Source organism: Anopheles funestus, chromosome 3RL (genome assembly GCF_943734845.2).
Source record: "Anopheles funestus chromosome 3RL, idAnoFuneDA-416_04, whole genome shotgun sequence".
NCBI classification, from domain to species: domain Eukaryota; kingdom Metazoa; phylum Arthropoda; class Insecta; order Diptera; family Culicidae; genus Anopheles; species Anopheles funestus.
In genome coordinates, this window is record NC_064599.1 from 31,337,747 (window position 1) to 31,363,804 (window position 26,058).

The 26,058-nt window shown below is 39.9% G+C and overlaps 6 protein-coding genes across 7 annotated transcripts in view; 1 reads left to right on the forward strand and 5 right to left on the reverse strand.

The window, feature by feature from the left end:
- Positions 1-26,058, forward strand: part of LOC125770927 (Down syndrome cell adhesion molecule-like protein Dscam2) — a 369,720-nt gene that overhangs the window by 296,927 nt on the left and 46,735 nt on the right. The gene's annotated exons all lie outside the window — the stretch shown is intronic.
- LOC125770998 (microfibril-associated glycoprotein 4-like) lies at positions 8,142-19,594 on the reverse strand. Of its 2 annotated transcripts, XM_049441169.1 has the most exons (5): positions 11,299-12,112; positions 10,717-11,217; positions 9,363-10,648; positions 8,782-9,282; positions 8,416-8,716 (listed from the first exon to the last, which is right to left on the reverse strand). In XM_049441169.1, exons 3-5 carry the CDS (start codon positions 9,542-9,544, stop codon positions 8,575-8,577), a joined length of 825 nt encoding a protein of 274 aa, XP_049297126.1. In that variant the 5' UTR covers positions 9,545-10,648; positions 10,717-11,217; positions 11,299-12,112; the 3' UTR covers positions 8,416-8,574. The 2 variants fall into 2 exon arrangements, with proteins under 2 accessions (XP_049297127.1, XP_049297126.1); XM_049441170.1 differs by lacking the exons at positions 10,717-11,217; positions 11,299-12,112 and adding an exon at positions 19,528-19,594 and having other exon boundaries at positions 8,142-9,282; positions 9,363-9,461.
- LOC125771001 (ficolin-1-like) lies at positions 14,311-15,830 on the reverse strand. Its single transcript, XM_049441174.1, has 3 exons — positions 15,199-15,830; positions 14,618-15,118; positions 14,311-14,553 (listed from the first exon to the last, which is right to left on the reverse strand). Exons 1-3 carry the CDS (start codon positions 15,369-15,371, stop codon positions 14,424-14,426), a joined length of 804 nt encoding a protein of 267 aa, XP_049297131.1. The 5' UTR covers positions 15,372-15,830; the 3' UTR covers positions 14,311-14,423.
- On the reverse strand, positions 20,133-21,576 carry LOC125770992 (ficolin-1-like). The gene is made up of 2 exons (XM_049441162.1): positions 20,368-21,576; positions 20,133-20,309 (listed from the first exon to the last, which is right to left on the reverse strand). The coding sequence occupies exons 1-2, from the start codon at positions 21,129-21,131 to the stop codon at positions 20,180-20,182; spliced, it is 894 nt and encodes a 297-aa protein (XP_049297119.1). The 5' UTR covers positions 21,132-21,576; the 3' UTR covers positions 20,133-20,179.
- Positions 21,582-23,361, reverse strand: LOC125770993 (ficolin-1-like). The gene is made up of 3 exons (XM_049441164.1): positions 22,481-23,361; positions 21,899-22,399; positions 21,582-21,839 (listed from the first exon to the last, which is right to left on the reverse strand). The coding sequence occupies exons 1-3, from the start codon at positions 22,660-22,662 to the stop codon at positions 21,635-21,637; spliced, it is 888 nt and encodes a 295-aa protein (XP_049297121.1). The 5' UTR covers positions 22,663-23,361; the 3' UTR covers positions 21,582-21,634.
- Positions 23,866-24,973, reverse strand: LOC125770990 (ficolin-2-like). Its single transcript, XM_049441160.1, has 2 exons — positions 24,138-24,973; positions 23,866-24,046 (listed from the first exon to the last, which is right to left on the reverse strand). The coding sequence occupies exons 1-2, from the start codon at positions 24,917-24,919 to the stop codon at positions 23,917-23,919; spliced, it is 912 nt and encodes a 303-aa protein (XP_049297117.1). The 5' UTR covers positions 24,920-24,973; the 3' UTR covers positions 23,866-23,916.

Consider the following 26,058-nt stretch of genomic DNA (forward strand, 5'->3'; position numbering starts at 1 on the left):
GTACTCGCATGCTCCAGCGCGAGACCAGGCAGAACGTGGAAGACTACAGACGACTGAGAAGGCAGCAGACCCGACTCTTCCAGGACAAGAAGCGCAGCTTCGAAGAGTCGGATGAGCAACTTATGCAGCAGCTATCCCAGTCGGGGGAAACTCGTAAGTTCTACAGGATGCTGAATGCGGCACGAGGCGGTTTTACTCCCATAACCGCTATGTGCCGCAACGAGGAGGGAGATATCCTGTCGGACGAGCGAGAGGTGATCGACAGGTGGAAGTGCTACTTCGACAGGCACCTGAACGGAGCAGATGCAGGGGAGACCCCTGCAGGAAGCAGAGGAGAGCAGTATTGCGACAGCCAGCAGGATGACGAAGTGCCCCCGCCATCCTTGGACGAAGTCATCAGTGCCGTCAAACAGCTGAAACGTAACAAGTCAGCTGGCAGCGATGGGCTGGTGGCAGAGCTGTTCAAGATGGGCCCGGAGAGGCTTGCCGCGCTTATGCATCGGCTGATCGTAAGGATTTGGGACCAGGAAGAACTACCGGACGAGTGGAAGCTGGGTGTCATACACCCAGTGTACAAAAAGGGCGACAGACTGGACTGTGCTAACTTCCGAGCCATCACAGTCCTGAATGCTGCCTACAAGATCCTGTCCCGAATACTCTTCTGCAGACTTGCGCCCCTTGCCACAGATTTCGTCGGAAGCTACCAAGCTGGATTTGTTGGAGGCAAATCGACCACCGACCAAATCTTTACTCTACGGCAGATCCTTCAGAAATGCCGAGAGCATCAAATCCCCACGCACCACCTGTTCATTGACTTTAAGGCGGCCTACGATACCATAGATCGGACCGAACTATGGAACACCATGCAGCAGTACGGATTCCCTGGGAAGCTGGTACGGCTTTTGAAGGCCACGATGGATGGGGTGCAGTGCAAGGTGAGAGTATCGAACATGCTGTCGGAATCGTTCGAATCTCACCGGGGTTTGAGGCAAGGGGACGGACTCTCCTGTTTGCTGTTTAACATCGCTCTGGAAGGTGTCATGCGAAGCGCGGGCTTCGACATCCGGGGCACGATTTTCACCCGTTCTCTCCAATTTCTCGGCTTCGCGGATGACATCGACATCATCGGACGGACATCTGCGGCGGTGTGCGACGCGTACACCCGACTGAAACGCGAGGCCGACAGAATTGGATTGAGGATCAATGCGACGAAGACAAAGTACCTGCTTGCCGGAGGCTCTGACCGTGATAGAGCCCGACTCGGAAGCAGAGTATCAGTTGACGGCGACGATCTCGAGGTGGTAGAGGAGTTCTGCTACCTTGGTACGATCGTAACTTCGGACAACAACATGAGCAGCGAAATCCGAAGGCGCATTGTTCAGGGAAATCGTGCCTACTACGGGCTCCACAAACTCCTGCGATCCAGAAGGCTCCAGCAACACACGAAATGCACGATATATCGCACACTGATACGTCCGGTAGTCCTCTACGGGTACGAGTTCTGGACCCTGCTAACGGAGGATGCCAATGCACTCGCTATTTTCGAACGGCGGGTGCTAAGGACTATCTTTGGCGGTGTGTGCGAGCAGGGCGTGTGGAGAAGGAGAATGAACCACGAGCTAGCTGAGCTGTTTGGCGGTGCAGATATCCTGACGGTGGTCAAAGCCGGAAGGATACGATGGCTGGGGCACGTGATGAGGATGCAGGACTCATGCCCCACCAGGAAGGTGCTCGTCAGCGATCCGTTCGGCACGAGGCGGAGAGGAGCACAGCGAGCTCGTTGGCTGGATCAGGTGGAGTCAAACCTGTCGGAGATCGGATGCAGCCGGGGGTGGAGGACTGCAGCACTGGACCGAGTTTCCTGGAAACGGATTGGCGACCAGGCCATGTCTACGCGACGTGCTCGACCATGAGCAGGCCAGAAAAGAAGAAGAAGAAAACTGCCAGGCCGTACGGATAAGATAACCAATGCAAAAATGTCCCCATCGCATACTCCGTCACTACATGCTTACATGTTTTTGCCCATCGCGTCATACACCGGGTATAATACAATCGGGATCAAATTAAGAAATCGGATAGCAGCAATTAGAAGCAGCTTCGAGTAGTTACCATTATGGTAAAAAACTTTGAATTCGGGTCACCGTACCATCAATACACAGGTAACCATAACTACGATTCCGACACAGTTTCCAAAACGGATCGAACAGCTTTATGCTGTGGGCTATATTTATCTAGCAAGATGGCCAATCGCGTTGTTTATACCAACATTATTGAAGCAAATTCAACATACCAGTAATAAATACATGACCAATGCATCAATTATGTGAGCGAAAAGAAACTTTCTTCAACAAATTCTCATTAAAATACGTCAATTTATAAATTTTTCTAAATTTCCCAGCAAAAAAAGCTAAGGCTATAGCCTTAGGAGATTGGAAAATATATAGAATTTTTTCAATTTCGTTTTTATTTTTTATTGTTTTTTTTTAATTTAAGCATTATTTGAATGAAAAGAAACTTATTTCAACAAATTTGCATTACAATACATCATTTTATAAATTTTGCTATATTACTCAACAAAATTATAAGGTCATTATAGCCTTACGAGATTTTCAAATTAAAAAAAACTAAAAAGGCACTCATTTTTTTTAAACTTTTAAACTGAAAATGTGTTTGTTATTGCCAGCAAAATCGAGCTATCCTGGCCGCCATTACAGAAAACTGTCATGGCGTCAAGTCGCGCTTCGAATAGCGATTTTTTGCTGAAAATACACGTATAGCAACTTTTCGCATTTTTTTATATGGAGATTCGCAAAATTGTTCTTAATCGCGTGCGCAAACGCGACAATTGCTAAGCGTTTAGTGATGGGGTTACACGCGGCTTGTTAAATCAACATTTCCGCTCATTGCAAGGCACACCCAATGGCGCACGCGCACGAGCACGAGCTCGACTTATCGATAAGCGAAAAAAAACCGGAAAGCTCGCAACGGGGTCCGATCTACATGTACATGACTCCGATGTACATGACTCCATCTGCAGCTTTGCGAGTAAAATTTACCAACTTGCTAGATAATAAATGCATCAACTATTATTTTATTTTGTTTATTTTCATGTGTAAAAAAATCTTCTTCTAGGAAAAAAAATATTTACACAACAAATAGCATCCAACCGATAGCCAATAGCGTCTGGGAAACGAACAAAGTCAAGATTGCCGGATCATGAGTTGGAACACGAACTAACAACAAACACAGTGAGAATTTACATCCGCTCCGTTCATTCACCACGCTTTAAAATATTAAAATTATTAGTATTCAATCTTCTGATAGTATTTATCAGTAAAATGGTCAACCAATGCTCATGTTGTTATTCGCTAAAATTTAAGCTAACATTAGTTAGAATTATCTCGACAATACAGCATAGCCCGTAATACTCAATAAATAATAATAATAACAATAATTAGTTAGAATTTGTTCAACCTCAGCGAACTATCGCTAAAGTCTTTGAAGGGTTTTCCTACCAACACCTGATCCTCCTGATCCTGATTCAAATGGCTTCCTGTAATCTATTCAAAAATGCATTGAGTGCTTCCGACTGAATGCTTCTACGATAAATGTCAAGAGTTGTTAAGGAAATATTGGTTATGTTAAGACATACAAAATGTCCGCTGCTAATCTTTCATTTTGAAACATAGTGTTAAAGGGCAAAGGGAAGTTTGGCTGGTTCTACAAGAATGTTTCTAAAAAATATCCTGTTTGTATTGGTCCACATTATTTCCCACTTGACCACAGTAAAGAAATGATTTTGTCTATGTGATATATGTCCAAAGCCGCGGCTTAAAATGTACAATGGAAAATGTTCGCTTATGCAGTTATTCGATTAACCTACGACAATTTTTAACACACCATCTTGCCAAACTAACGACTTCGAGCTGAAGGGGATAAATAAACGGCTCGATCCGACCCTTCCGATGGCATTCGCGTGTGGATGAAGGGTGTTGGGCACAGGACTTCCTGATTCAATTTTCTTGTTTGCATTGGTTTGCATTTGGCCCGCAAACCATACTCGTATGTATCCGTTTTAGCGACTGGGTGAGTGTATCATCGGTTGGGAAATCTCTTTTTTTTCTTTCTTGTTTCCCCTTTTTTCCCGGGCAAGCGTTCGATTCGATCAGTCTCTCGGGAATCATCTGTTTGCTTATTCACGTTGCTAGTTCAAGGGGAACCCGGTCACGATCGTCACCAGTTTCCATTGGCTTCGAAATTCAAACAGAAGCGTTTCATAGAATATATTGACTTAAGAAATTGAATTTTTTTTCATTCCAACGATTCGGAACCAGTCTTTGTGTTCCGTCGTTTGACCCATATTTTACTGGGAAAGTACATCAGAACACAGTCTGTGCGATATCGCACAGAAGTGTTTAGAAGAAACCATTGTCTTTAAAACGCTGAATGCATTCTGTCGTACAGGAAGCGAATAGAGGGCGTTTCGCCAATGATACTTAAATAAATTTTATATCATTGTACTATTTACATTTTTGCATTTTTGGAAACAAAAACATCATTCATTACCCTCCATATCACCAACGTAATTTATGATTCAATCATCCCGAAATCAAAGTGTGATGAATATTACTTGTTTACCTTTCGCTCTGCAGCACTTAGAGGAAGCAAATAGCAAACAGCAGGAACATTGAGATAGCACTTGTGTTGCGACTGGATGATACTCGTTCCCTTCAACCCGTCGGCTGGCAAACAAGATTTCAATAGACCGGAAGGTGTTTTTGAATCACCTTCTACACATATTGACGAGACAATCTCATCCCGCATCGATGAAGAAGATCCAACACCACATAAGCACTACCGGATGCCGGTTGTGCCGGATGTGAAAAGCTTTAAAAAGGGATGTTTATTTTGTTCCCAAATCACCCCTTAAAGCACACGCTAATACACACATGTGCGTATACATGCGTAGCGCACCGAGACGCAGTTCCACCTGTCTGCCTGGTATATGACGCACCCATCACCCCATTGTATGGGAACGGAAACACCTACAAAGATTTTGTCTATCGTTTTGCTTTTTTGTTGTTTCTTTCTTTCACCTTCACACAGTGTGATGGAGGGTATTGGAACCGGTTCAGAATGGTTTACTTAAGGATGCTTTTTGTTGACTGTATCAAGATACCAAAAAGCTTTAGTTGAGATTTTTTAGTTTCGTCCTCCATTCTGAACTAAACATATTCAATATTTAATTTACTAATACGAAGAAACATCATTAAAAGTTACACAATGATAGCTAAAGTATTAAAATAATTTACATGATTGAAGTAGAAAAAAGGTTATTATTAATTGTGTTTTTCTGCAGAATATTATTGAGCTATTATCTAAAACATAACTCATATCACATACCTTATTAAAAAGTGCTCGAAAAGAATCAACTTTCTAAGGACAGTCACAGGATTCTGGTGGGGCGCACACCCAACTGATGTCCTGCGACTGTATAAGACTACGGTGTTATCCGTATTGGAATATGGAAGCATATGCTTCCATTGGGCATCAAATACGCAGATACTTAAACTGGAGCGTATTCAGTACCGTGGTCTTAGACTCGCACTGTGGAGCATGAAATCAACACACAACATGTCCCTAGAAGTGATGACCGGAGTGATGCCGCTAAGATTACGTTTTGAAATGCTGTCGCTTCGCCTTCTAGTCCGTTCTTCAGTATCAAATCCCTTGATCATAGAGAATTTTATAGCGCTTATAGAGGCAGGTTCTAAGAGCAAAATCATTAACATATATAATGATTTTGTTGCTCTACAAGTCCATCCTAGTGCCCCACAAGCAGTAAACCGTGCTGCCCTTCCTGAGTGCTACAGTTCTATTGTTAGTACAGATTCCTCGTTGCGTGAGGAAAGGTCAAGGTCATTCCCAATGATCTTCGCTCGAGGGTAGTGCCGGGCATTTTCGTGAATAGGTACGGCCATATAGACAAAATGAACCAGTTTTACACTGATGGATCATCCTCTGAGGAGGGCACTGGCTTCGGTGTTTTTAGCGAGACTACCGAAGCCTTCTTTAAATTGCGGCAGCCATGTACTGTGTTTACAGCTGAGCTCGCCGCAATTTTTTACGCACTATTGCTAATAGCAGCGAGCCCCCCTGACCAGTACTTCATTTTTACTGATAGCCTTAGCGCTATTGAAGCACTGAAAACTCCAAGGGCTGTTAAGAGTCAGGATTACCTTACCATAAAAATCATTGAACTTCTTGGCTCAATGTTCGACAAGGCGTACAGAATCTCGCTAATTTGGGTCCCTTCTCATTGCGGAATTCCCGGCAATGAGAAGGCAGACTCACTGGCCAAAACAGGCGTCAGAGAGGGCGCATTTTACGACCGACCCATCTCATCCCAAGAGTTCCTTCGTTCCCCACAGCAACTTTTCCTGTCTCGCTGGCAGAGCATGTGGGAAGCGGATGAACTCGGGCGGTTCCTTTTCTCGGTCTCTCCGCAAGTGTCCCTGCGGCCTTGGTTCGGTGGGCTCTCTGTAGATCGTGCATTCATTCGGATGATGTCTCGACTCATGTCGAATCATTTCGCTCTGGATGCACATCTACAGCGTATTAATCCGGCTCAGACGAAAGTCTGTGGCTGCGGTATTGGATTCCACGATGTGGATCACCTTCTGTGGTCCTGCGTGGAATTCGAAGCTGCGAGACCCAGCTTGATAAGCGCACTTGGGGCCATCGGCAGACAGCCGGATACACCGATCCGAGATGTTTTGGCTTGTAGGGACCTGGAATACATGAGACTTGTCTTCCGCTTCGACAGGGACAACGGTCTTCTCCTTTGAATCCTATCCCCACTTTCCCTCCTTCCCCTTTCTCCTATTGTTATCCGTTGTGTTGTATTCGTCCTTACATGTTTTTTTGTAGTGCCTTAGCCAAGCCGTTGAGGAAACAGTCGTCTTCGAGGATAACACCAGAGCCGCAAAAGGGAGGCAGACCGAGTGTTTTGTGCTGTCCACAAATTTCTATTTGTTGTTTGTTTGTTACAGTCATGTGCAGCCCCCCGCAACGAATGACAAGACCGCTATTGGTGCCGTTTTCACCAACACCAACACTCACCATTTTCACCAGCACCACCATCAAACAATAGAACCAGTATGACAATTACCCACATGGATTCAACAACAATACGCACAAAAAGCAATAGGACTTCGGACAAATCAACCCACAACAACAATACCATCAACAACAGCAATATCCACAAAACGCACTATCACAACCGAGTATGCCCGGGATAAGGTAAAATACAAGGAGGAAATGCCTTGTGAAAAATGTACTTCTTCAGCTCCAGAGGCTGACAATACGGCCGAAGCCGTCATCATGAATTATAAATAAATAAAAATAAAAAATCTAAAACATAACTATGTAGATCTTCATTAGTGTTTCTACTTAGTTGGACTAACATGGTTAACAATATGGTTTATTTACTTCATCACCAATTAGCTTTAGATTTATGTTAGGAAAAATAAATTAAATACTTTTTGCTTGTCAAAAAATGTTGATTCAACCATACAAATAATCGAAGTTGATGGACAAATTATCGACGTTATTATCATAGTAATCATGGCGTTGTTCAGGCATAAAAGGATCCATCATAAAACATATCAATTAATACCTAATATTGATCATTTTATATCTAATGGAACCAATTTCCATTGACAAAAAGTGACCTGAAATGACCCAAAAGAAGAGGTTTGTTGTGCTGCATTAGGAAAGTGCCAGACAACACACGTCTGTAGTGACTTAGTTGGGGAGTTTTAATACATTCATCATATAGGCTGAACACGACACCAAACAATTTTTACCTTATTAGCGCATTTTGCGAAAAGGGATAAACATCGATTCGAATCTTCAATAAATTGAAACATCTTTGTCACCAAGCTCGGTAAGCAAAAGTAAATTGCCAAGCTTCCGTTTTCGGATGTGAAGAAATATAATGAAAACCAATTAAAACAATGAGCAATATTTTATGAACGTAATAATGCTCAGGGTATTTAAAATCTGTTTCTCTGATTTTACTATTTTTCCACTATTTTAAAAGAAACTATGGTTTTACACCGTTGAAATAATTATAAGATTTCCTTTATTTTGTTTGCATCAATTCTAGTGGCGAATCAAACACTTCATACGCCCTGAGGGTAATAGTTGAAAATACAGAAAGGGGGCTGAAAGAGGGAAGTTTTAGGGTCCCTTTTCCGTACTTCCTTTTTTCCAAACGAAAGTGTTCAGAAACGAATGCTCCTAAGTTCCAGTTCCTAAACTGGAATCCGTTTGGAATCCCTGGCATTAGTTCGGATTTTTTGTGATCAACTTACAACACAGAAAGAACAATAAGAAACGACGATAACAAACTAACAATATGATTTTGCTACTTATTAATAATATCGGTTTACAGAGCTCTTTCTAAATCCGGGACCTTCTCAGCCCCGCATAGTCCGCTCCTAGGAGCGATCCGCCTCTGAACATTTTGAGCGTCCAATTGCGATCTTTCATATGTTGACATATATTTGTTCACCAATAATTTAAACTCCTACTACGTTTTATCATAATTTTTGTAGTTTTTAGGGAATATTGCTGCCCTTTAAAGCTGCTCCATACCATTCCAGTTGAAAGTACTTCTGTGCTTCCTCGAAGGTATTTTCCATTAAGATGGCTGTAAATGGGATGCAAATGTTAAATCTATCAGCGCTATCTCCATACAATCGCTTGCTAACATACCTAAAATGGCAATTACGGAACCACCAGCCGCCAGAATATGTTGCTGCACAGTTGTTTACCCATATGTCATTATCCGAATCGAATGTGGAAAATTTCATACCCTTCGAGCGACTGAAAGAATCGCCAGCCGTTCCCGAATAATTACCTAGCTTCTTCAATACATACTTTTCCTTCTCGTTTCCAATCTCGAACTGATCGTATTTGGCGTACGTCCTGTTGCCATCGAAATCTTCCAGTAGCATTACAAGCTCATGTGGTCGTGAAGCTGTCAAACGATGAATTCGATCCAGACCCAACCAGAACTCACCGTCCAGATTTCCAAACCCATTCTTGTAATCTTGCCAACTACGTTCGAAATTCGTCGATCCGTTAAAGCGATATTGAATTACAATCCATCCGCCCCATTCAATATCTTGTTCACAAACTACTCTTATCGGTTCCTTGAAGGTTTTCACGGGTTGAATGTTGTAAATGCCGGAAAAGGGAACACCATTGCAGGACCTATACACATTATCACACACTTTGTTTGAACTGTTTCATTTGTTCGTTATGGTTTCGTTGCTACGGCTCAATCCTCTTACCTTTTGACCATGGGTTCTTCATTTCGAATGCTACGATCTTCTAGAATTTGAAGTTTATTCATGATCATTTCGAAAGCGAAACCACCTTGAACAGCACTAGATGTATCGGCAGTTAGAGCACATTGCATACCAGCGATGGTATTACACAGAGTTAATATAAAAGGAAGTCTGATCTCAAACATGTTGATATCACTAGCAAAACTGCAACAATAACACTGGCAGCTGCATGTAGAACTTTATATATCCGTCAGCAGTTCAAAGAAAATATCAAACTTATCTTTTGATTGACCATGGGTAATGTGAGAAATGTTCACTGTCTGATAATTCCTTTTATTTATATCAAAAGGCCTCAGTGTGCGAGGACATTGAGTATACAAGTTCATTATGCTGCTTTATCTGGAGAAAGTATGGCAACTATCAACCGTGTTACAAGAGTTGTACTGCTGATAAGTTGTTACTTTGACGAAAATGAATATCTGATACCGAATTAATATTAATAACTTGTACTGAGAAACGCTTCAAATCAACGGAGCGTTGGAACAATCTCTCTTTCCTGGAGCACTATAATTCATCGTTTAGCATACGTATAAAATCTAAAAATACATTACATTCATGCATGGCGATTACTTACCCTGACTGCTCATCTGATAAAGGGATCATGCTTCAATGGAAGTTTTGATCGACGAATACCAGACTGTAATGGACTGTAGCAAAACTAGTACATAAATGAAAATAGACTTTTCAACTCGTGGGTAGGAATCACGTTTAGGAATTGTACAACCTGGAGTTTGTCCACAGCCATTAGATGCGTTGTGTTGCTCTTTAACCGAGCCTTTGTTAACTAAAATTAAAATTAACATTTTTAAAATCTAAAATCTTTCTTTTTTGATTTCGAGTGCAAAAGTTTCCTCATACTTGGCCGATAGCATTGATCTGAACATCAATGTCGTTGCCGGTGCTCACCGTGTTACCATCATCTGTATGTCACTTCTGCTTAAGCCACGACGTGTTTATCAACGACGCTACTATTGCAACCATAAATTTGGTTTCTGCCTCGTTAATCTCCAACCCGAGGTTTTCGGCCATCAGTAGTTTAAACATACTTTTTGTGTAGTTTATTACGTTTTCTTTCTTTACATCGTTTGGATCATTCAAAAACGATTACCTAATGATTCTTTGTTCTTATCATTATTTTTGTAGATTTTGGATAGTTATGCGCTCGAAACATGAACAATAATCCAGACCTATATCCACCGACACCATGGAGATATTTTGCATTGAGATTGCTGTAAATAGGATGGCAATGGTAAGAATATCACTATATGTATATACAAGGAATCGATTACTAATGTACCTGGGATAACATTCACGGTACCACCACGCGCCAGTTTCTGTCATTGCACAATTTTTGTCGACCACATCATTATCCGCGTCGAATGTGGAAAATTTCACGCCCTTATGAACATTGACAGAATCGCCAGCCGTTCCGGAATAGCCACCTAGTTCTGTGATTACATACTTTTGGTTCTCGTCTCCAATCTCGAAGAGATCGTATTTGGCGAACGTCTTGTTGCCTTTGAAATCTTCCAGTAGGAATACCACCTCATGTGGTCGTGATACGGTCAACTGATAAATACGGTCCAAACCCAACCAAAACTCAGCATCCAATTTTCCAAACCCATTTTTGTATTCTTTCCAATTGCGAAAGAAGTTCGTCGATTCGTCGAAGCGACGTTGAATCACAATCCAACCACCAGAATCATATTCTTGATCGCACAGTACGCTCATCGGTTCCTTGAAGGGCTTTTCCGGTTGAATGTTGTATATACCGGAAGAGGGAACGTCGGCGCAGGATCTGTACACATTGTCAAGCACTTTGTTTGAATGTTTCTTCTTTTTCATTATTAGTTTCTATTTTACCGTTCAAACCAATTACCTTTTTATCATTTGTTCTTCTTTCTCAGTCGAACGATCTTCTAGAAGTTGCAGCTTCGTCATGATCATTTCAAAAGCGAAACCTTGAACAGCACTAGATGTATCGGTAGTTGGAGCACATTGTATAACAACAATGGTACAGCACAGAGTAAACGCAAATAGAAGGTTGATCTTGAACATGTTGATAACACTGGTGTAACTGTAACAATGACACTGGCAGCTAAATGTAAAACTTTATATACCCGCCATTAATTCAAAAGGGACAGCCAAACACAGTTTTTGATTGACCATGGGCAATGTGAGAAATGTTCGCTGTCTGATAATTGCTTTCATTCATGTGTAGCATAATTGATAAACAGTTCACAACACGAGTACATTGTACCGTATCATTTTGAACAGAGAAAGCGCACATGCATAAACAGGAAACAGCAACGCGTATTTTACCAAAAGGCACAATCTCAACAGCTTAACAACTGGTCGCAATCCAGTGAACAAATAAATCTACCCATAATTCAAGCAAGTATTATAATAAATCAGCACGACCGGTCAGCGTGACAAATTTCTAGCAAATAAACAAATCGGAAAGACATCTTTCAAGCCGGCATAGCATCGATCGATTTTATGCAAGACACACAAATATAGAATTGATAACAATGAACCAAACATCGATGGATACCGAATCGAAGAATGATAATTAAGCATACATCTTTAGTATTTCTTCGAACCGCAATTGATATTGATCAATCGATAATTGTAACTTGAAGCCAACGGATCGAACGAAACCAATAACATATTCAAGACGGAAAATGTAATTTTCTGTTTAAAGTTTTATATCTCCAAAACCTTTCTTTTAGTTTTCTTTTAAAGAGCTTTGGGTGTCTCCCGAACCCAAGGTAAGGTCTGAATATCTCCAACGCTCCAGTAAAGGAAATATCTTCTACATTTCCAAATGATCGCCTGGGCGATCAAGTTGAAGTAAAAAGGCTTAACGTATGACAAAGGTAATGTTACTGACCCCCACCACACGGAAAGTGTGAGCGCGAGTTTACGCGACATGCCTAATGAGGAGAGTGCGGGTGATCTTATTACAACGCGACCGTAAAACTATTACACATATAAAACGGTCTTACGACGGTACCACTTCATTGAGTATACAAGTTCATTATGCTGCTTTCAGAGGCAGATCATCCACTACGCAAACTAAGCGGCCGCGGTGGTCCCGAGACACAAAGGGCCCGAAATTGTTGGCGCTTTTAAAATTCAATATGTATGTCTTACAATATTGCAACACTTCAATTATTTTTTTTGCGTCGGTTGTGGGACCCCGGCCCTGTTTTGAGGTCCCAAACAACCCTCCTACCCTCCAACCGGGTCATCGCAACCATCGAGTTTTAGGGGCTCAGAGGATTGGCAGATAGGGCCTCAGAAAATGTCTGTTGAAATAAGTTTCTTTTCACTCAAATAATGCTTTAAATTAAAACACAAATAACAAAAAAAAATTAAAAAAAATCAACTCGAAAATTTCATAAGGCTCATTTTTGCACCAAATTTTGGCTATAACTCAGTCGGTATCCAACGGATCGCCAATCTTTAACCTGTGGTCGATAGATGGCATCAATGGCTACATTTTCTTCTTGGACGGCCATGTCCTCAGATGTCTGTGTCGGAAGTTATTCGAGGAACCAAGTTCCATACCCTGTTTGTGAAAATGTAAAATTTTCCTCATTTTTGCACCAAGTTTTACCTATAACTCGGTCGGTATCCAACGGATCGCCAATCTTTAACCTGTGGTCGATAGATGGCATCCTTGGCTATATTTTCTTCTTGGACGGCCATGCTCTCAGATGTCTGTGCCAGAAGTTATTCGAGGTACCAAGTTCCATACCCTGTTTGAGAAAACGTAAAATTTTCCTCATTTTTTTCCTCATTTATAATTTGATATATTTTAATGCAAATTTATTGCGCAAAGTTTCTTTTCACTCAAATAATGCTATAAATCAAAAAATGAATAGAAAATTACAAAATAAAATTTAAAAAAAAACTTCAACTCGAAAATTTCCTAAGGCTTACCTCTTACCATTTTTTGAGCAATTTGGCAAAATTTATATATTTGATATATTTTAATGCGAATTTGTTGCAATAAGTTTCTTTTCCCTCAAATAATGCTTTTAATTGAAAATAATTAAATAAATAAATAAAATTAGAACAAAAAATCTAAAAAATTTGCCAATCTCCTAAGGCTAACACATAAAACACATTAATGTTACAATTCCGCATGGACTTATGATTGCGATCGATCGTATTCACACCATTATTTAACCACATCAATTATTATTCAAATCAAATGTTGCATATTTCATGTCTATTGGGCCACTGAAAGAAACACCAGCACTCCTCGAATATTTACCTGCTTTTATGACTTTATTCTTTTGGTTCTCGTCTCCAATCTCGAACGGATCTTACTTGACGTTAGTCTTATCGCATTCGAAATCTTAGTCAACTGATAAATTCGATTCAAACCATCCAGAACTCACCGTCCAGATTGTGCCTTCCTGTGTTTTGGTTAAAATGCCTTTGGAGGGTCTTTTTTAGCTTGGTTAGAACGGCCAGACTTATTTTACCACGTAGCAGGATAGTCGTTCCTTACTACGGGGTCAGTAATTGTACGGTCCGGATGGGATTTGAAACAGGGTCTGGACCAGATCACTGGGCCGTTACGGTTTTATAATACGTACAATTACATACTAAATCGTATGAGTTAAGGCAGTTGATAAGGAGTTTCTGAGGTGGATTGGACGGCCAGAACTTTGAAGACGAACTAGCAAAGTAGCAACGCTCAGATTACACATTCCAAACAGACAAGAACCCTGTGGTTGTGTTTTACGAAGACATATGCCATAGCTAATAGATTCAATTCAAGTAGCAAAACCAACACAACTAACAAACCCGACAATGATCCGTTCTGCAAAGAGAAAAACTAAAAACAATCTGTAGTCATCAAACATCAATGTAGTAAACCTTTATTAATTCTTTTTAATGGTTTATTGGGTATTCGTTTTTCCTGCTTTCAATTATTCGTTAAATAACGACGTTTTATGCGTTGAAGGATATTGTATCATCAATCAACTAAGGCATCTTTGGTCTTATCATTATTTTTGAAACTTTTAGTGAATAATAATACCCGCGAAACGTTTTCCATACCATCCCAGTTGCATATTCTGCCGTTGTTCCGCGGAGATATTTTCCATTGAGATTGCTGTAAATGAGAAGCAAACAATAAATTTATAGCCGTTTCTTCATATAATCCAACATTCAAATACCTTGAATGACAATTGCTGTACCACCAGGCACCAGTAAATGCGGCTGCACACTGTTTTTCCCACGTATCATTATCCGAATCGAATGTGGAAAACTTCATGGTATTAGCAATACCTAAAGAATCGCCAGCCGTGCCCGAATATCCGCCTAGCTTCTTCAATACGTATTTCTCGTCCTCATCTCCAATCTCGAACAGATCATATTTGGCGAAAGTCTTTACGCCATCGAAATCTTCCAGTAGGAATACCACCTCATGTGGTCGTGCAACTGTCAGATGATAAATGCGATCCAAACCCAACCAAAACTCACCATCCAAATTTCCAAACCCATGCTTGTACTCTTTCCAGTTGCGGAAGAAGTTCATCGATCCATCGAAGCGATGTTGAATCACGATCCATCCTCCTTTATTGTACTCCTGATCGCACAGCACGGTCATCGGTTCCTCAAAAGGCTTCTCCGGTTGAATGGTGTATATTCCGGAACAGGGAACCTCGGCACAAGATCTGTACACATGATCATACGCGTTGCATGGATAAATTTCTTGCTGCAGGAAGATTTCCACCTTTCGCCACAAACCACTCACCTTCTAATCCTCTTTGCATTCCAGCATTCCTCTAGGAATTTCATAGTGGGCATGAACATTTCGAAAGCAAAACCATCTTGGGATGGACACGATGAAGATGCAGTTAAATCACATTGCATACCAATGAAGGTGCAACAGAGAATTAATGCGAATAAAGCGTTGATCTTGAACATGTTGATAACACTGGCAAAACAGTAACAGTGACACTGGCAGCCAACAGTAGACCTTCTTATATATGCTTTCTTCTAAACAACATTATACCAGCCATGTCCAATCTACGTGCCACTTGTTTCGAATCACGAACCGTTACGATCGAAATGTGTGGCGTTACATTTGCAACGAATGCCGTTACCAGCGAAACGAACGGAAATGCTATTGGATGTTTTACAGCTAGAGCATTTTATTTTCAATTTGTTTCTTGTCAACTAGCAAATTGTCTTGTATTTTGATTTTATATTTTGCACGCTTCATTTGTCGCCTAGTGTTCGGGCCACTAAACTCATCCCGGCGGAGGCGGCTGTTTTGTCCTTTGGGACGGTCAGAACGATCTGTTATAGATATATAGGTAAGGTAATACTTGCTTATAGTTATTAGAAATTAATTTTGTTGAAAAAAAAGTTCATGTTTCTTAATTCAATTAATAATGGTAGATTAATGGGTTGGGTTGGGATTACATCTTGCCACTTTCACTTCAACCTTAGGTTGCGGAAGCAACAGGTCCAGGCTTTCCTCGCTTGTTTCAATTTTAGTCAAAAGACCGTTATACATTACGATGGTAACGGCATGTAATTCGAACGTAATATTACGCATTGGATGGTAACGCTACACGTTTCGAAGCAAGTGGTACGCGGCTAGAAAGCCAATACAGACAATTGTATTTGTTGTTTGACCTTGAACAGTGTGTGAAATTTGCACAGTGGAATGTTGTTTTTTTCTGTTTTCCTTAGAACCACAGAGTTAGAAACAGTTGTATCTGTTGTTTGAACTTGAACACTGTGAGAAATTTGCACTTCTTGTTTTCTATTTCATGCAAAACGACCAGACCGTACTGCTCACTTTGTGGTTCGTTTTGCTCTATTTCCTTACAGACTGTTTGCATAAACGTTTTATACAGAAAATAGAACAAAAAATACTAACTTCCATGCAGTTATAATGTGTTGTTTCCAAACAAATGTCTTCTACTGCTCAAATTTGTCCAATTTTACGGCAGCTTATCATCATTCAGAAACAGTTAACAACTTAAAATTTGTTAAATGAACTTTTCTAGAAATAAATGTCCTATAGAAACATGCCTTTTGGGAATTGTCTACAGCCGTTGCATACGTTGTTTTGACTTGTAATTGTGCCTGCTAAAAAAGTCAATATTGTCACGACTCAGTAATTGTTTCCAATATATCCAATTATCAATTAACTGATAAAGTTGGACTGCAGTCAGATACCTGGTACCGTAAAGCTGGAGTCAGGTACCGAGGAGAAACGAATTTAATTCGTTCAGTAACGCTCAGCTACTACTAACACTGATGTGTATGAATTGTTTGCTGATTATTTTTCTGGCATGTTTGCTGATCCTCTCCGCGACCTGAATCTTTTAGATTTAGCTCTTTCTTTTACACCACATAATGCTGTTGATCTAGCTAAACTTGAAATTACCAGTGAAATGATTGAGTGTGCATTAGATAAACTCAAACTTTCCTATTCTCCAGGTCCTGATGGCATTCCTGCGTCTGTACTGATAAACTGTCGTGATCCTCTTGCTCCAGTCCTACTAAGACTTTTTAATTTGTCTCTCTTTTCCTACTCCGTGGAAATCATGTTGGCTTTTTCCAATTCATAAAAGAGGCTGTCGATCGTCTATACCAAATTACCGTGGAATAACAAAAACGTGTGCCACGGCAAAAACTCTCGAATTATCTGTTTACCCCAGTATAGCGCTAGTTCTTTCATCAGCGTTAAACAACATGGATTTATGCCGGGCCGGTCTACTTCCACCAGTCTCATGTGTTTTGTTGCCAAGATCTTCCGCAATTTTGATGCGGGGTTACAAGTGGACACCATATACACTGATTTCCGTGCAGCTTTTGATAGTCTTTCTCATGAGCTATTGTTAGCTAAACTATCCAAACTGGGCTTTGGTAAGGCAATAACTGTCTGGCTATCTTCTTACCTAAAAGATCGTCAATGCAGCGTAAAAATTGGTCCTTATGTATCTAGATGTTTTAACTGTTCTTCTGGTGTTCCTCAAGGTAGTGTACTCAGTCCCCTCCTGTTTGCTTTGTTTGTAATTGATGTTTGTAATGTTTTGCCTCCGGATGGTTATCTCCTTTATGCTGATGACATCAAAATCTTTTATGCTATCTCCTCCTTAGACGATTGCTATCTTCTCCAGCAGTATCTGAATTCTTTCTCTTGCTGGTGCTCGTCTAATTTTCTTTCATTATGTCCCAATAAATGTTCTATTATTTCTTTCACTCATTCTCGTAACCCTATTCCTTATAATTACTCTCTCTCAAATGTTTCACTGGTTCGTGTTTCGTCTATTCGTGACCTTGGGGTAATACTTGATGATAGGTTAAACTTCAAGCTACATGTTGATGAAGTCCTTTCGAAATCCTACAGAACCCGTGGATTTATCCTTCGTGTCACCTCGGATTTCAAGGACCCAATATGCCTACGATCTCTGTATTGTTGTTTAGTTCGCTCTGTATTGGAGTACGCCTGTGTTGTCTGGTGCCCTTATGGCAATGATAGGTGTACCAGAATCGAAAAATCACAGAAGCACTTCACCAGAGTGTTGTATAGACGATTGTTTGGTTCTTCTTCTCTTCCGCCATATGAAACACGATGTCTTCTGTTTGGGCTGGACTCTTTAACTTTGAGACGTCACTTGGCCCAAGCTTGCTTCATTGGTGGCTTATTAAGAGGTTCTACTGATGCTCCGGAATTGCTTGCTTCTGTATGTTTATATGTTCCCTCCCGTTCCCTCCGTCCTCGTCACGAAACAGAAACTTTATTGCCACAACGATCCGCTCCTTTCATGCTTCAGGTGGTTCAACCGATTCTACGACGATTTTGATTTTAACTCCTCTCTTGCTTCCTTTCGTACTCGTGTTTTAAACACCCCTCCTTGTCTCTTGTTTTATCCTTTTCCTTCACTTCCGCTTTGAGTTTACATTAGTATTGTTAATTTTCATTGTTAATTTTTAGTATTAACTTTTAGTATTAGTTCTAGGTTTATAATAGGTTAGGATCATTGTTTAGCCTAAATGGCAGATGCATGTAATAATAAAAAAAACAATAAAAACAATAAAAACATTGTTCGCATGTCAAATTACTAGTATCTCATGGAAATTTTGCCCATTGTAATATATAGAAATACTTGAAATTGATGTACACTAACGCTTATACTGACGGTAAGATCAGAAACATGGTTTATGATTTTATTCTATTGTATTGTATTGCGCTATGGTATTTATTGTACGTGAGCTTTTCATTTATTTATTAAAAAGTGATGCACTAATCCTTCTTTGGCCATATCATCATTTTCGATGTTTGAAATCTCGAATCGCGAAGATACAATCCATTGATAGTGCTGTAAATGAAATGCAAACTATAAAACTATTACTATCCCTCACAATACCAAGATCTAACATACCTTGAACTGCAATCGTTTATCCACAAGCCTCCAGTATATAGAATCGTGCAATTACTATCCACCATTCTGTTATCTTCATCGAATGTGGAAAATTTCATGTCCTTAAAGTACTCTAAAAAATTTCCAGCTGTTCCCGAATATCGGCCAAGGTTCCTCATTATATACTTCTCACGCTCATCACCAATCATAAAATTGCTGTATTTGGCGTACGTCTTATTGCCATTGAAATCTTGAATCAGCACTACCAGCTCATGCGGTCGTGAAGCTGTCAACTGATAAATGCGTTCCAAACCCAACCAGAATTCCTCATCCAAATTTCCAAACCCATTTTTGTAGTCATTCCAATTGCGATAGAAGTTCGTCGATCCGTTAAAACGATGTTGAATCACAATCCATCCGCCCGATTCGTACTCTTGATCGCACAACACGCTTATCGGTTTCTTGAAGGTTTTATCCGGTAGAATGTTTTATATTCCCGACCAGGCAACCTCGGCGCAAGATTTGTACGCATTATAATACACGCCGTTGGATTTTCTTGTTGCATGATGTTTTCCATTCTACTGCTTAAATCACTTAACTTTTTTACCACTTGCTCTTCTACCTCAGTGAAACGATCTTGTAGAAATTGCAGTTTCGTCATGATCATTTCGAATGCAAAACCAACATGAACTACACTCGTTGTATCTGGAGTTAAATCACATTTTATACCAACAATGGTACTACACAGAGTAAACGTAAAGAGAAGACTGATCTCGAACATGTTGATATCACTGGCAAAACTGTAAAAATAAAACTGGCAGCTGCATGTAGAACTTTATATATCCGTCAGCAGTTCAAAGAAAATATCAAACTTATCTTTTGATTGACCATGGGCAATATGAGAAATGTTCACTGTCTGATAATTCTCTTTATTTATATTAAACGTCCTCAGTGTGCGATGACGTTGAGTATAGAAGTTCATGATACTGCTTTATCTGGTGAAATTATGTCAACTATTACCCGTATTACAAGAGTTGTACTGTTGATAAATCGCTAAATCGCCGACCAGGAATAATTGAAATTTACTCCGAGAAACCCTTCAAATCAACAAAGTGTTTGAGTAACCTGTATTTGCTAGAAAACGATAATAATGATTTTGGAATACATATAAACCTTAGAACTTGCTCATCGCATCTTATAACCGTGTAAAATAATCAACAATACGTAGCAATGGATAAGATATGGTATTTATTTTATGAGAGCTTTATTTGACATAATAATTCCCACAAAAAAAAAGATCTTAAATTTTTCATAAATTTTTATATCTTTTTATTATTAAACAATTGTGAACTAAACCTTCGTTGGTCTTATCATCATTTTTGAAGTTTTGAGTGCATAATGATGCCCTCGGAAAGTGCTCCATACCATCCCAGTTGCGAATTCTTTCGTTTCTCCGCGAAGATATTTTCCATTGAGATTGCTGTAAATAGAATGCGGTTGGTAAAGCCATTCCTTCACTTAAACAATTACTGACGTACCTTCCATGACAATTACTGTACCACCAGGCACCAGTAAACGTAACTGCGCACTGCTTTTCCCATATATCATTATCCGCATCGAATGTAGAAAATTTCATGTCCTTTGCGCCACCGAAAGCATTACCAGCTGTTCCCGAATATTCGCCTAGCTTCTTCAATACATACTTTTCGTCCTCATCGCCAATCTCGAACAGATCGTATTTGGCGTACGTCCTATTGCCTTCGAAATCTTCCAGCAGCACTATCAGCTCATGTGGACCCGACACTGTCAACTGATAAATGCTATCCAAACCCAACCAGAACTCACCGTCCAGATTTCCAAACCCATTCTTGTATTCTTTCCAGTTGCGGAAGAAGTTCGTTGATCCATTAAAGCGATTTTGTATCACAGTCCATCCACCCGAATCATACTCTTGATCACAAGACACGGTTATTGATTGCTTAAAATGCTTTTCCGGTTGAATGTTGTATATTCCGGAAGTGGGAACTTCGGCGCAGGATCGATACACATTATCACTCACTCTGCTTGAATCGTTCTTTTGCCGCATGATGGTTTCCACACTACACTTCAAATCGCTTAATCTTTTTTCCATTTGTTCTTCTTTCTCAGCCCAACGATCCTCTAGAAGTTTCAATTTGGTCATGATCATTTCGAAAGCGAAACCTCCCTGTGCAACACTCATTGTATCTGGAGTTAAAGTACATTGCACACCAACGATGGTACAACACAGGGTCAAAGGAAATAGAAGGTTGATCTTGACCATGTTGATAACACTGGCTAAACTGTAACAATGAAGCGGTCAACTAAATGCAGACCTTTTTATATATGTATGTCCGCCGCTCATAGAGAAAGTTTCAAATTTATCATTTGATTGACCTTGGGCACTGGGAGAGATGCTTAATGTGTGGTGTTTTTTATTTTCATTCATACGAGTGTGAGGCGCTAGTGAGTGTACAAGTTAGTTATGCTGCTTTATCAGCTGAAAGTCTGGCAACTGTTGGCTATTATACTCACAGTACAGTACGTACTGATAATTGCTACATTGCCAAACAGGAATGTCTGACGGTCCAAAATTAACACTCTTCTCCTTTACTGGGAAAATATGTTTGCAAACTTACTTCATGCTGTAATCGGACCAATAAACTAGTCAAATGAATTAAAAAACTTGAAATTGGTGAGCCCCGAACTAAATAGTATAAATAGATACATGCTGTTGCTGATAAGTTATGGGACTTTATTCAATAAGAGAATCACGAAGGTAATGAACTAAGCCTTCCTTTGTCTTATCATCATTTTAGATGCTTTTAGTGCATAATGCTGCCCACGGAAAGTTTCCCATCCCATCGCACCGAACTCTGCTGTACTTCCTCGCAGATATTGTCCATTGAGGTTGCTTTTGTTTGTCGTACTTTCGACTAGCCTTTGGTTCCATCGAACGAATACACTTTGAGCCGTTTGCATTCCACCACTCCTGTAAAGTCAAGCCATTTAATCAATTCGTCACCATACCGTTACCGAATGTAAACATACCTTATAACACAATTATCGTACCACCAGGCACCAGCTTGTGCAATTGCGCAGTGCTTTCCCCACGCATCATTATCCGCATCGAATGTGGAGAATTTCATCCCCTTTGTGCCACTAAAAGAATCACCAGCCGTTCCCGAATATTCACCTAATTTTATGACTACATACTTTTGGTTCTCGTCTCCAATCTCGAACTTATCATATTTGGCGAACGTCTTGTTGCCTTCGAAATCTTCCAGGAGGACTACCAACTCATGTGGTTGTGAAGCTGTTAACTGATAAATACGATCCAAACCCAACCAAAACTCTCCTTCCAGATTTCCAAATCCATTCTTGTACTCTTTCCAGTTGCGGAAGAAGTTCATCGATCCGTTAAAGCGATGTTGAATCACAATCCATCCTCCTGTATCGTACTCCTGATCGCACAGCACGGTCATCGGTTCCTTGAAGGGCTTTTCCGGTTGAATGGTGTAGATACCCGTCGAGGGAACATCAGCGCAAGATCTGTAGAAATTATCGCACATTTTTAAAAATTTTCTTACTCTTCTTCATAATGGTTTTCATTCTACGGCTCAATCCTCTTACCTTTTGACCATGGGTTCTTCATTTCGAATGCTACGATCTTCTAGAGTTTGAAGTTTATTCATGATCATTTCGAAGGCGAAACCACCTTGAACCGCTTTCGTTGTATCTGGAGTTAAAGCACATTGTATACCAACAATGGTACAGCACAGAGTAAACGTGAAGACAAGATTGATCTTGAACATGTTGATAACACTGGTGTAACTGTAACAATGAAGCTGTCGGCTAAATGTAAACCTTTTTATATCCCTCAGTATTTCAAAGAGAATGTCAAATTTTTCGTTTGATTGACCACAGACACTGTTAAGATGTTAGTGTGCGTCATTTCTTTTATTCTATCGTATTATATCGTTTCTGTACATACAGTTCATTAGGTTGATGCTGTATACGCATACATTCAAGCTACATTTGAAAAGTTCCCCGGAACGTTTGTAAATTGGGGTTTTTGCCGATAACTACAGCTTGGTTGCACTCATTTTTTGGGGTTCCCCTCGGATAGTATGCGGAGTTCTCTTCGATTTCTTCTCTTTGATAATGATGCTTATTCTTTGTTTCCGTCAATTGATCGTTTACCTTGGACGGATGTTTCAAATTTTCCAAGATCTCCATCTGATCATATCGGCATCAATGACAACCGCAGATCCTCGATCCTTCCAGTTGCCGCTGTCCGATAAAGATAGATTTATGTCACTGTTCGATCAACTCAGAAAGAGGAAAACGATGGTCCTTCCTGCCTATAAGCAACACAAACTGAAAAGCTATTGAAAGACACTTAAATCAGAAATGAACTTCAAACACAGACTGATCCACTAATGTACTGATTTAGACGATCAGTTCATTAACATTAGTGCAGCCTGTTAATGTCAAAGAGTCTAAGTCACTTCGTCTAAGGGTCATCATTGGCATGCTTTATTTTTATTTTTTTTTTGAGATGTATGAAGTATGGTTTTAGTGATCTTTTGCTACAATGGCTCAATGTTTGCATCATACTTTGCTTCAAATTGATATCCATCTTCCAGCAACGACAGTTTGAGTGCTCGCGTTTTTATCTTTCCCTTCACAGATGCGTTAAACCCTACACTATGTAGCATAGCCACTCGACACATGCTAATTGTTGCTTCGTTTTTCGCCAAATCTGGTTCTTATCAGCTAGCCACTTTATAGACCGTAATGTGTTTTTTTCCCTTCATTCTCTGGGGATTCACACAACTGTACTTAGCTTGTTATCGCGTAAAGGTTTGTTACTGCAAAATTGTATTATACAAAAACCCAAGTCAGCTGTGATTTTTTTTAATTTCATATGCAAATTGCTATACAAATTGTGCAGCGGACTTTTTGTTGCGGACTTGTTGTTTATATCCTGAGGATGAAGTAGAAATCCAGTAATGTACTTTATTTCATAGCTCTCATTTTATTGTTCCTTTTGTAGCAGTTTCCACTTAAGCGAATTTGGGCCGTATCATCATTTTTGCCGTCTTTAGGGAATAAAAATACTCTCGGAATGTTCTCCATACCATCCCGGTGGCATATTCTTTCGTTTCTCCACGCAAATATTTTCCATTGAGATTGCTGCAAAAGTGTGAAATAATATCCAGCATGAGAATGATATTTGATTCGTTTTTTTTTGTTTTAAACAATTAAAATATAAAACAATAGTTACCTGGTGTGACAAGCGCTGTACCACCAGGCACCGGTGTAAGTTACAGCACAGTTACCCTCCCACGAGTCATTATCCGAATCGAAGGTAGAAAATTGCATGCCTTTCACATTGCCTAGACAATCACCAGCCGGGCCCGAATATCCGTCTATTTTCGTAAGATTGTATTTCTGGCTTTCGCCTCCGATTTCGAAATGGTCGTATCGAGCAAACGTTTTGTTGCCTTCGAAATCTTCCAGCAGCACTACCAGCTCATGTGGTCGTGAGACGGTCAACTGATAAATACGATCCAAACCCAACCAGAATTCCCCATCCAGATTTCCAAACCCATTCTTGTACTCCTGCCAGTTGCGATAGAAGTTCATCGATCCATTAAAGCGATGTTGAATCACAATCCATCCTCCAGATTGATACTCTTGATCACAATACACGGTTATCGGTTCCTTGAAGGGCTTTTCCGGCTCAATCTTATACACGCCAGAAAATGGCACCTTTCTACACGTACTGTACATTTGCTCCTTTGTATGGTTGTACACCGGAAGGGATGTTGTATTACATTCTGGTTGCTTAAAATTTTCAATCATGGAGCTTATATTGTTTAGCTTTTGCTCAATTTGAAGCTCCTTTTCCATGATCCGGTACTCCATCGTATTAAGTTTGTTCAGTATTAAACTTAACACATATCCACATTGATCTACCTCACCACGTAACAGATTGGTTACATTTTGAGCGATCAGTTGCTCACAACAAACTAACCACACAACCAGCAAACACTTTTTAAACATAGTGACCCGTTAATAAATGTAAGTACACTGCCAATCACTGTACCATTTCTCCCGTTTTATATCAGACGCGTTCAAGTCTGATCGTGTCTTTTCTCAATGAATTTCAAGAAGCGACCACAGCATTGATAAGACAATCTTATCTGAGCGTGTGATTGTTGATTTGCTTGTTTTCTTTTAGTAAAAAAATCCCCTTTCCTTTACACGCTAGAACATTTGTACGTAATTTTCTTTTTAGTACACTTTGATCATTGATTATCTCTGCAATAAAAACTAAAACAAAAGACAGAGATTTGATGATCAGATTTTATGTTAAAGCTAATACACACTGCTATAAATATCATTAATTCGGGCCGAGTGAGTCATGGAGCACATACAAATAAAAATGAAAGTTTACTGCACTGGAGCTGACTGAAGCACTAACGTATTTCGCAAACTTACTTCCTCTAGCATTACAGTGACGTTTAGGTATGGACATTGTACACATTGGTGCTGGTGTCTTCGATTGTCCCATTCTCAAGTGTCCTCACGTGCTTTGGAAAGATAAGGTTTGCTGCTGTTTTGTTGTGCATCTTGAGTCACGTTCGCTTCATTGAGGAAATTGTTTCTATTTATATTACAGTTGATTGTAAATGATTTACTTTTTTAATTTAGGTTTACTTCCATCAGTAAAAAATCATGGGTTTGTCTTATTATTTTGTTTGTTAAGCGTTATTTCAGGGAAAAGAAACTTATTGCAACAATTTTGCATTAAAATATAGCAAATTTATTTTTTTTCTAAATTGCTCAAAAAAATGGTAAGGGGTACCCCTTATGAAATTTTGAGGTGGAAAATTTTATTTTTATTTTTTTGTAATTTTTAATTTTTTTCTTCTTTTAAAGCATTATTTGAATGAAAAGAAACCTATTGCAACAAACTCCCGAAAATATGCCTCAATTTATAAATTTTGCGAAATTATCTTAAAACAAAGCCTAAGGCTGCAGCCTTAGTAGAATGGCATATTTATAGAAACTTCTGAGACATCTATACAGACATCTGAGGACATGGCCGTCCAAGAAGAAAATGTAGCCATTGGTGCCATCTATCGACCATAGGTTAAAGATTGGCGATCCGTTGGACACCGACCGAGTTATAGGCAAAA

Coding starts and splice junctions, on each gene's coding strand:
- LOC125771001 (XM_049441174.1), bottom strand. CDS start 15,371: ATGTTCAAGATCAACGCTTTATTCGCATTAATTCTCTGTTGCACCTTC. Junction 15,119..15,198: donor AATGCAAAGAGGATTAGAAG/GTGAGTGGTTTG, acceptor TCATGTGTACAG/ATCTTGTGCCGAGGTTCCCT. Junction 14,554..14,617: donor TACAGCAATTGTCATTCAAG/GTATTTGAATGT, acceptor TCTCATTTACAG/CAATCTCAATGGAAAATATC.
- LOC125770998 (XM_049441169.1), bottom strand. CDS start 9,544: ATGTTTGAGATCAGACTTCCTTTTATATTAACTCTGTGTAATACCATC. Junction 9,283..9,362: donor GAAGAACCCATGGTCAAAAG/GTAAGAGGATTG, acceptor TAATGTGTATAG/GTCCTGCAATGGTGTTCCCT. Junction 8,717..8,781: donor TTCCGTAATTGCCATTTTAG/GTATGTTAGCAA, acceptor TCCCATTTACAG/CCATCTTAATGGAAAATACC.
- LOC125770992 (XM_049441162.1), bottom strand. CDS start 21,131: ATGGTCAAGATCAACCTTCTATTTCCTTTGACCCTGTGTTGTACCATC. Junction 20,310..20,367: donor TACAGTAATTGTCATGGAAG/GTACGTCAGTAA, acceptor TTCTATTTACAG/CAATCTCAATGGAAAATATC.
- LOC125770990 (XM_049441160.1), bottom strand. CDS start 24,919: ATGTTTAAAAAGTGTTTGCTGGTTGTGTGGTTAGTTTGTTGTGAGCAA. Junction 24,047..24,137: donor TACAGCGCTTGTCACACCAG/GTAACTATTGTT, acceptor ACACTTTTGCAG/CAATCTCAATGGAAAATATT.
- LOC125770993 (XM_049441164.1), bottom strand. CDS start 22,662: ATGTTCAAGATCAATCTTGTCTTCACGTTTACTCTGTGCTGTACCATT. Junction 22,400..22,480: donor GAAGAACCCATGGTCAAAAG/GTAAGAGGATTG, acceptor TAATTTCTACAG/ATCTTGCGCTGATGTTCCCT. Junction 21,840..21,898: donor TACGATAATTGTGTTATAAG/GTATGTTTACAT, acceptor TTGACTTTACAG/GAGTGGTGGAATGCAAACGG.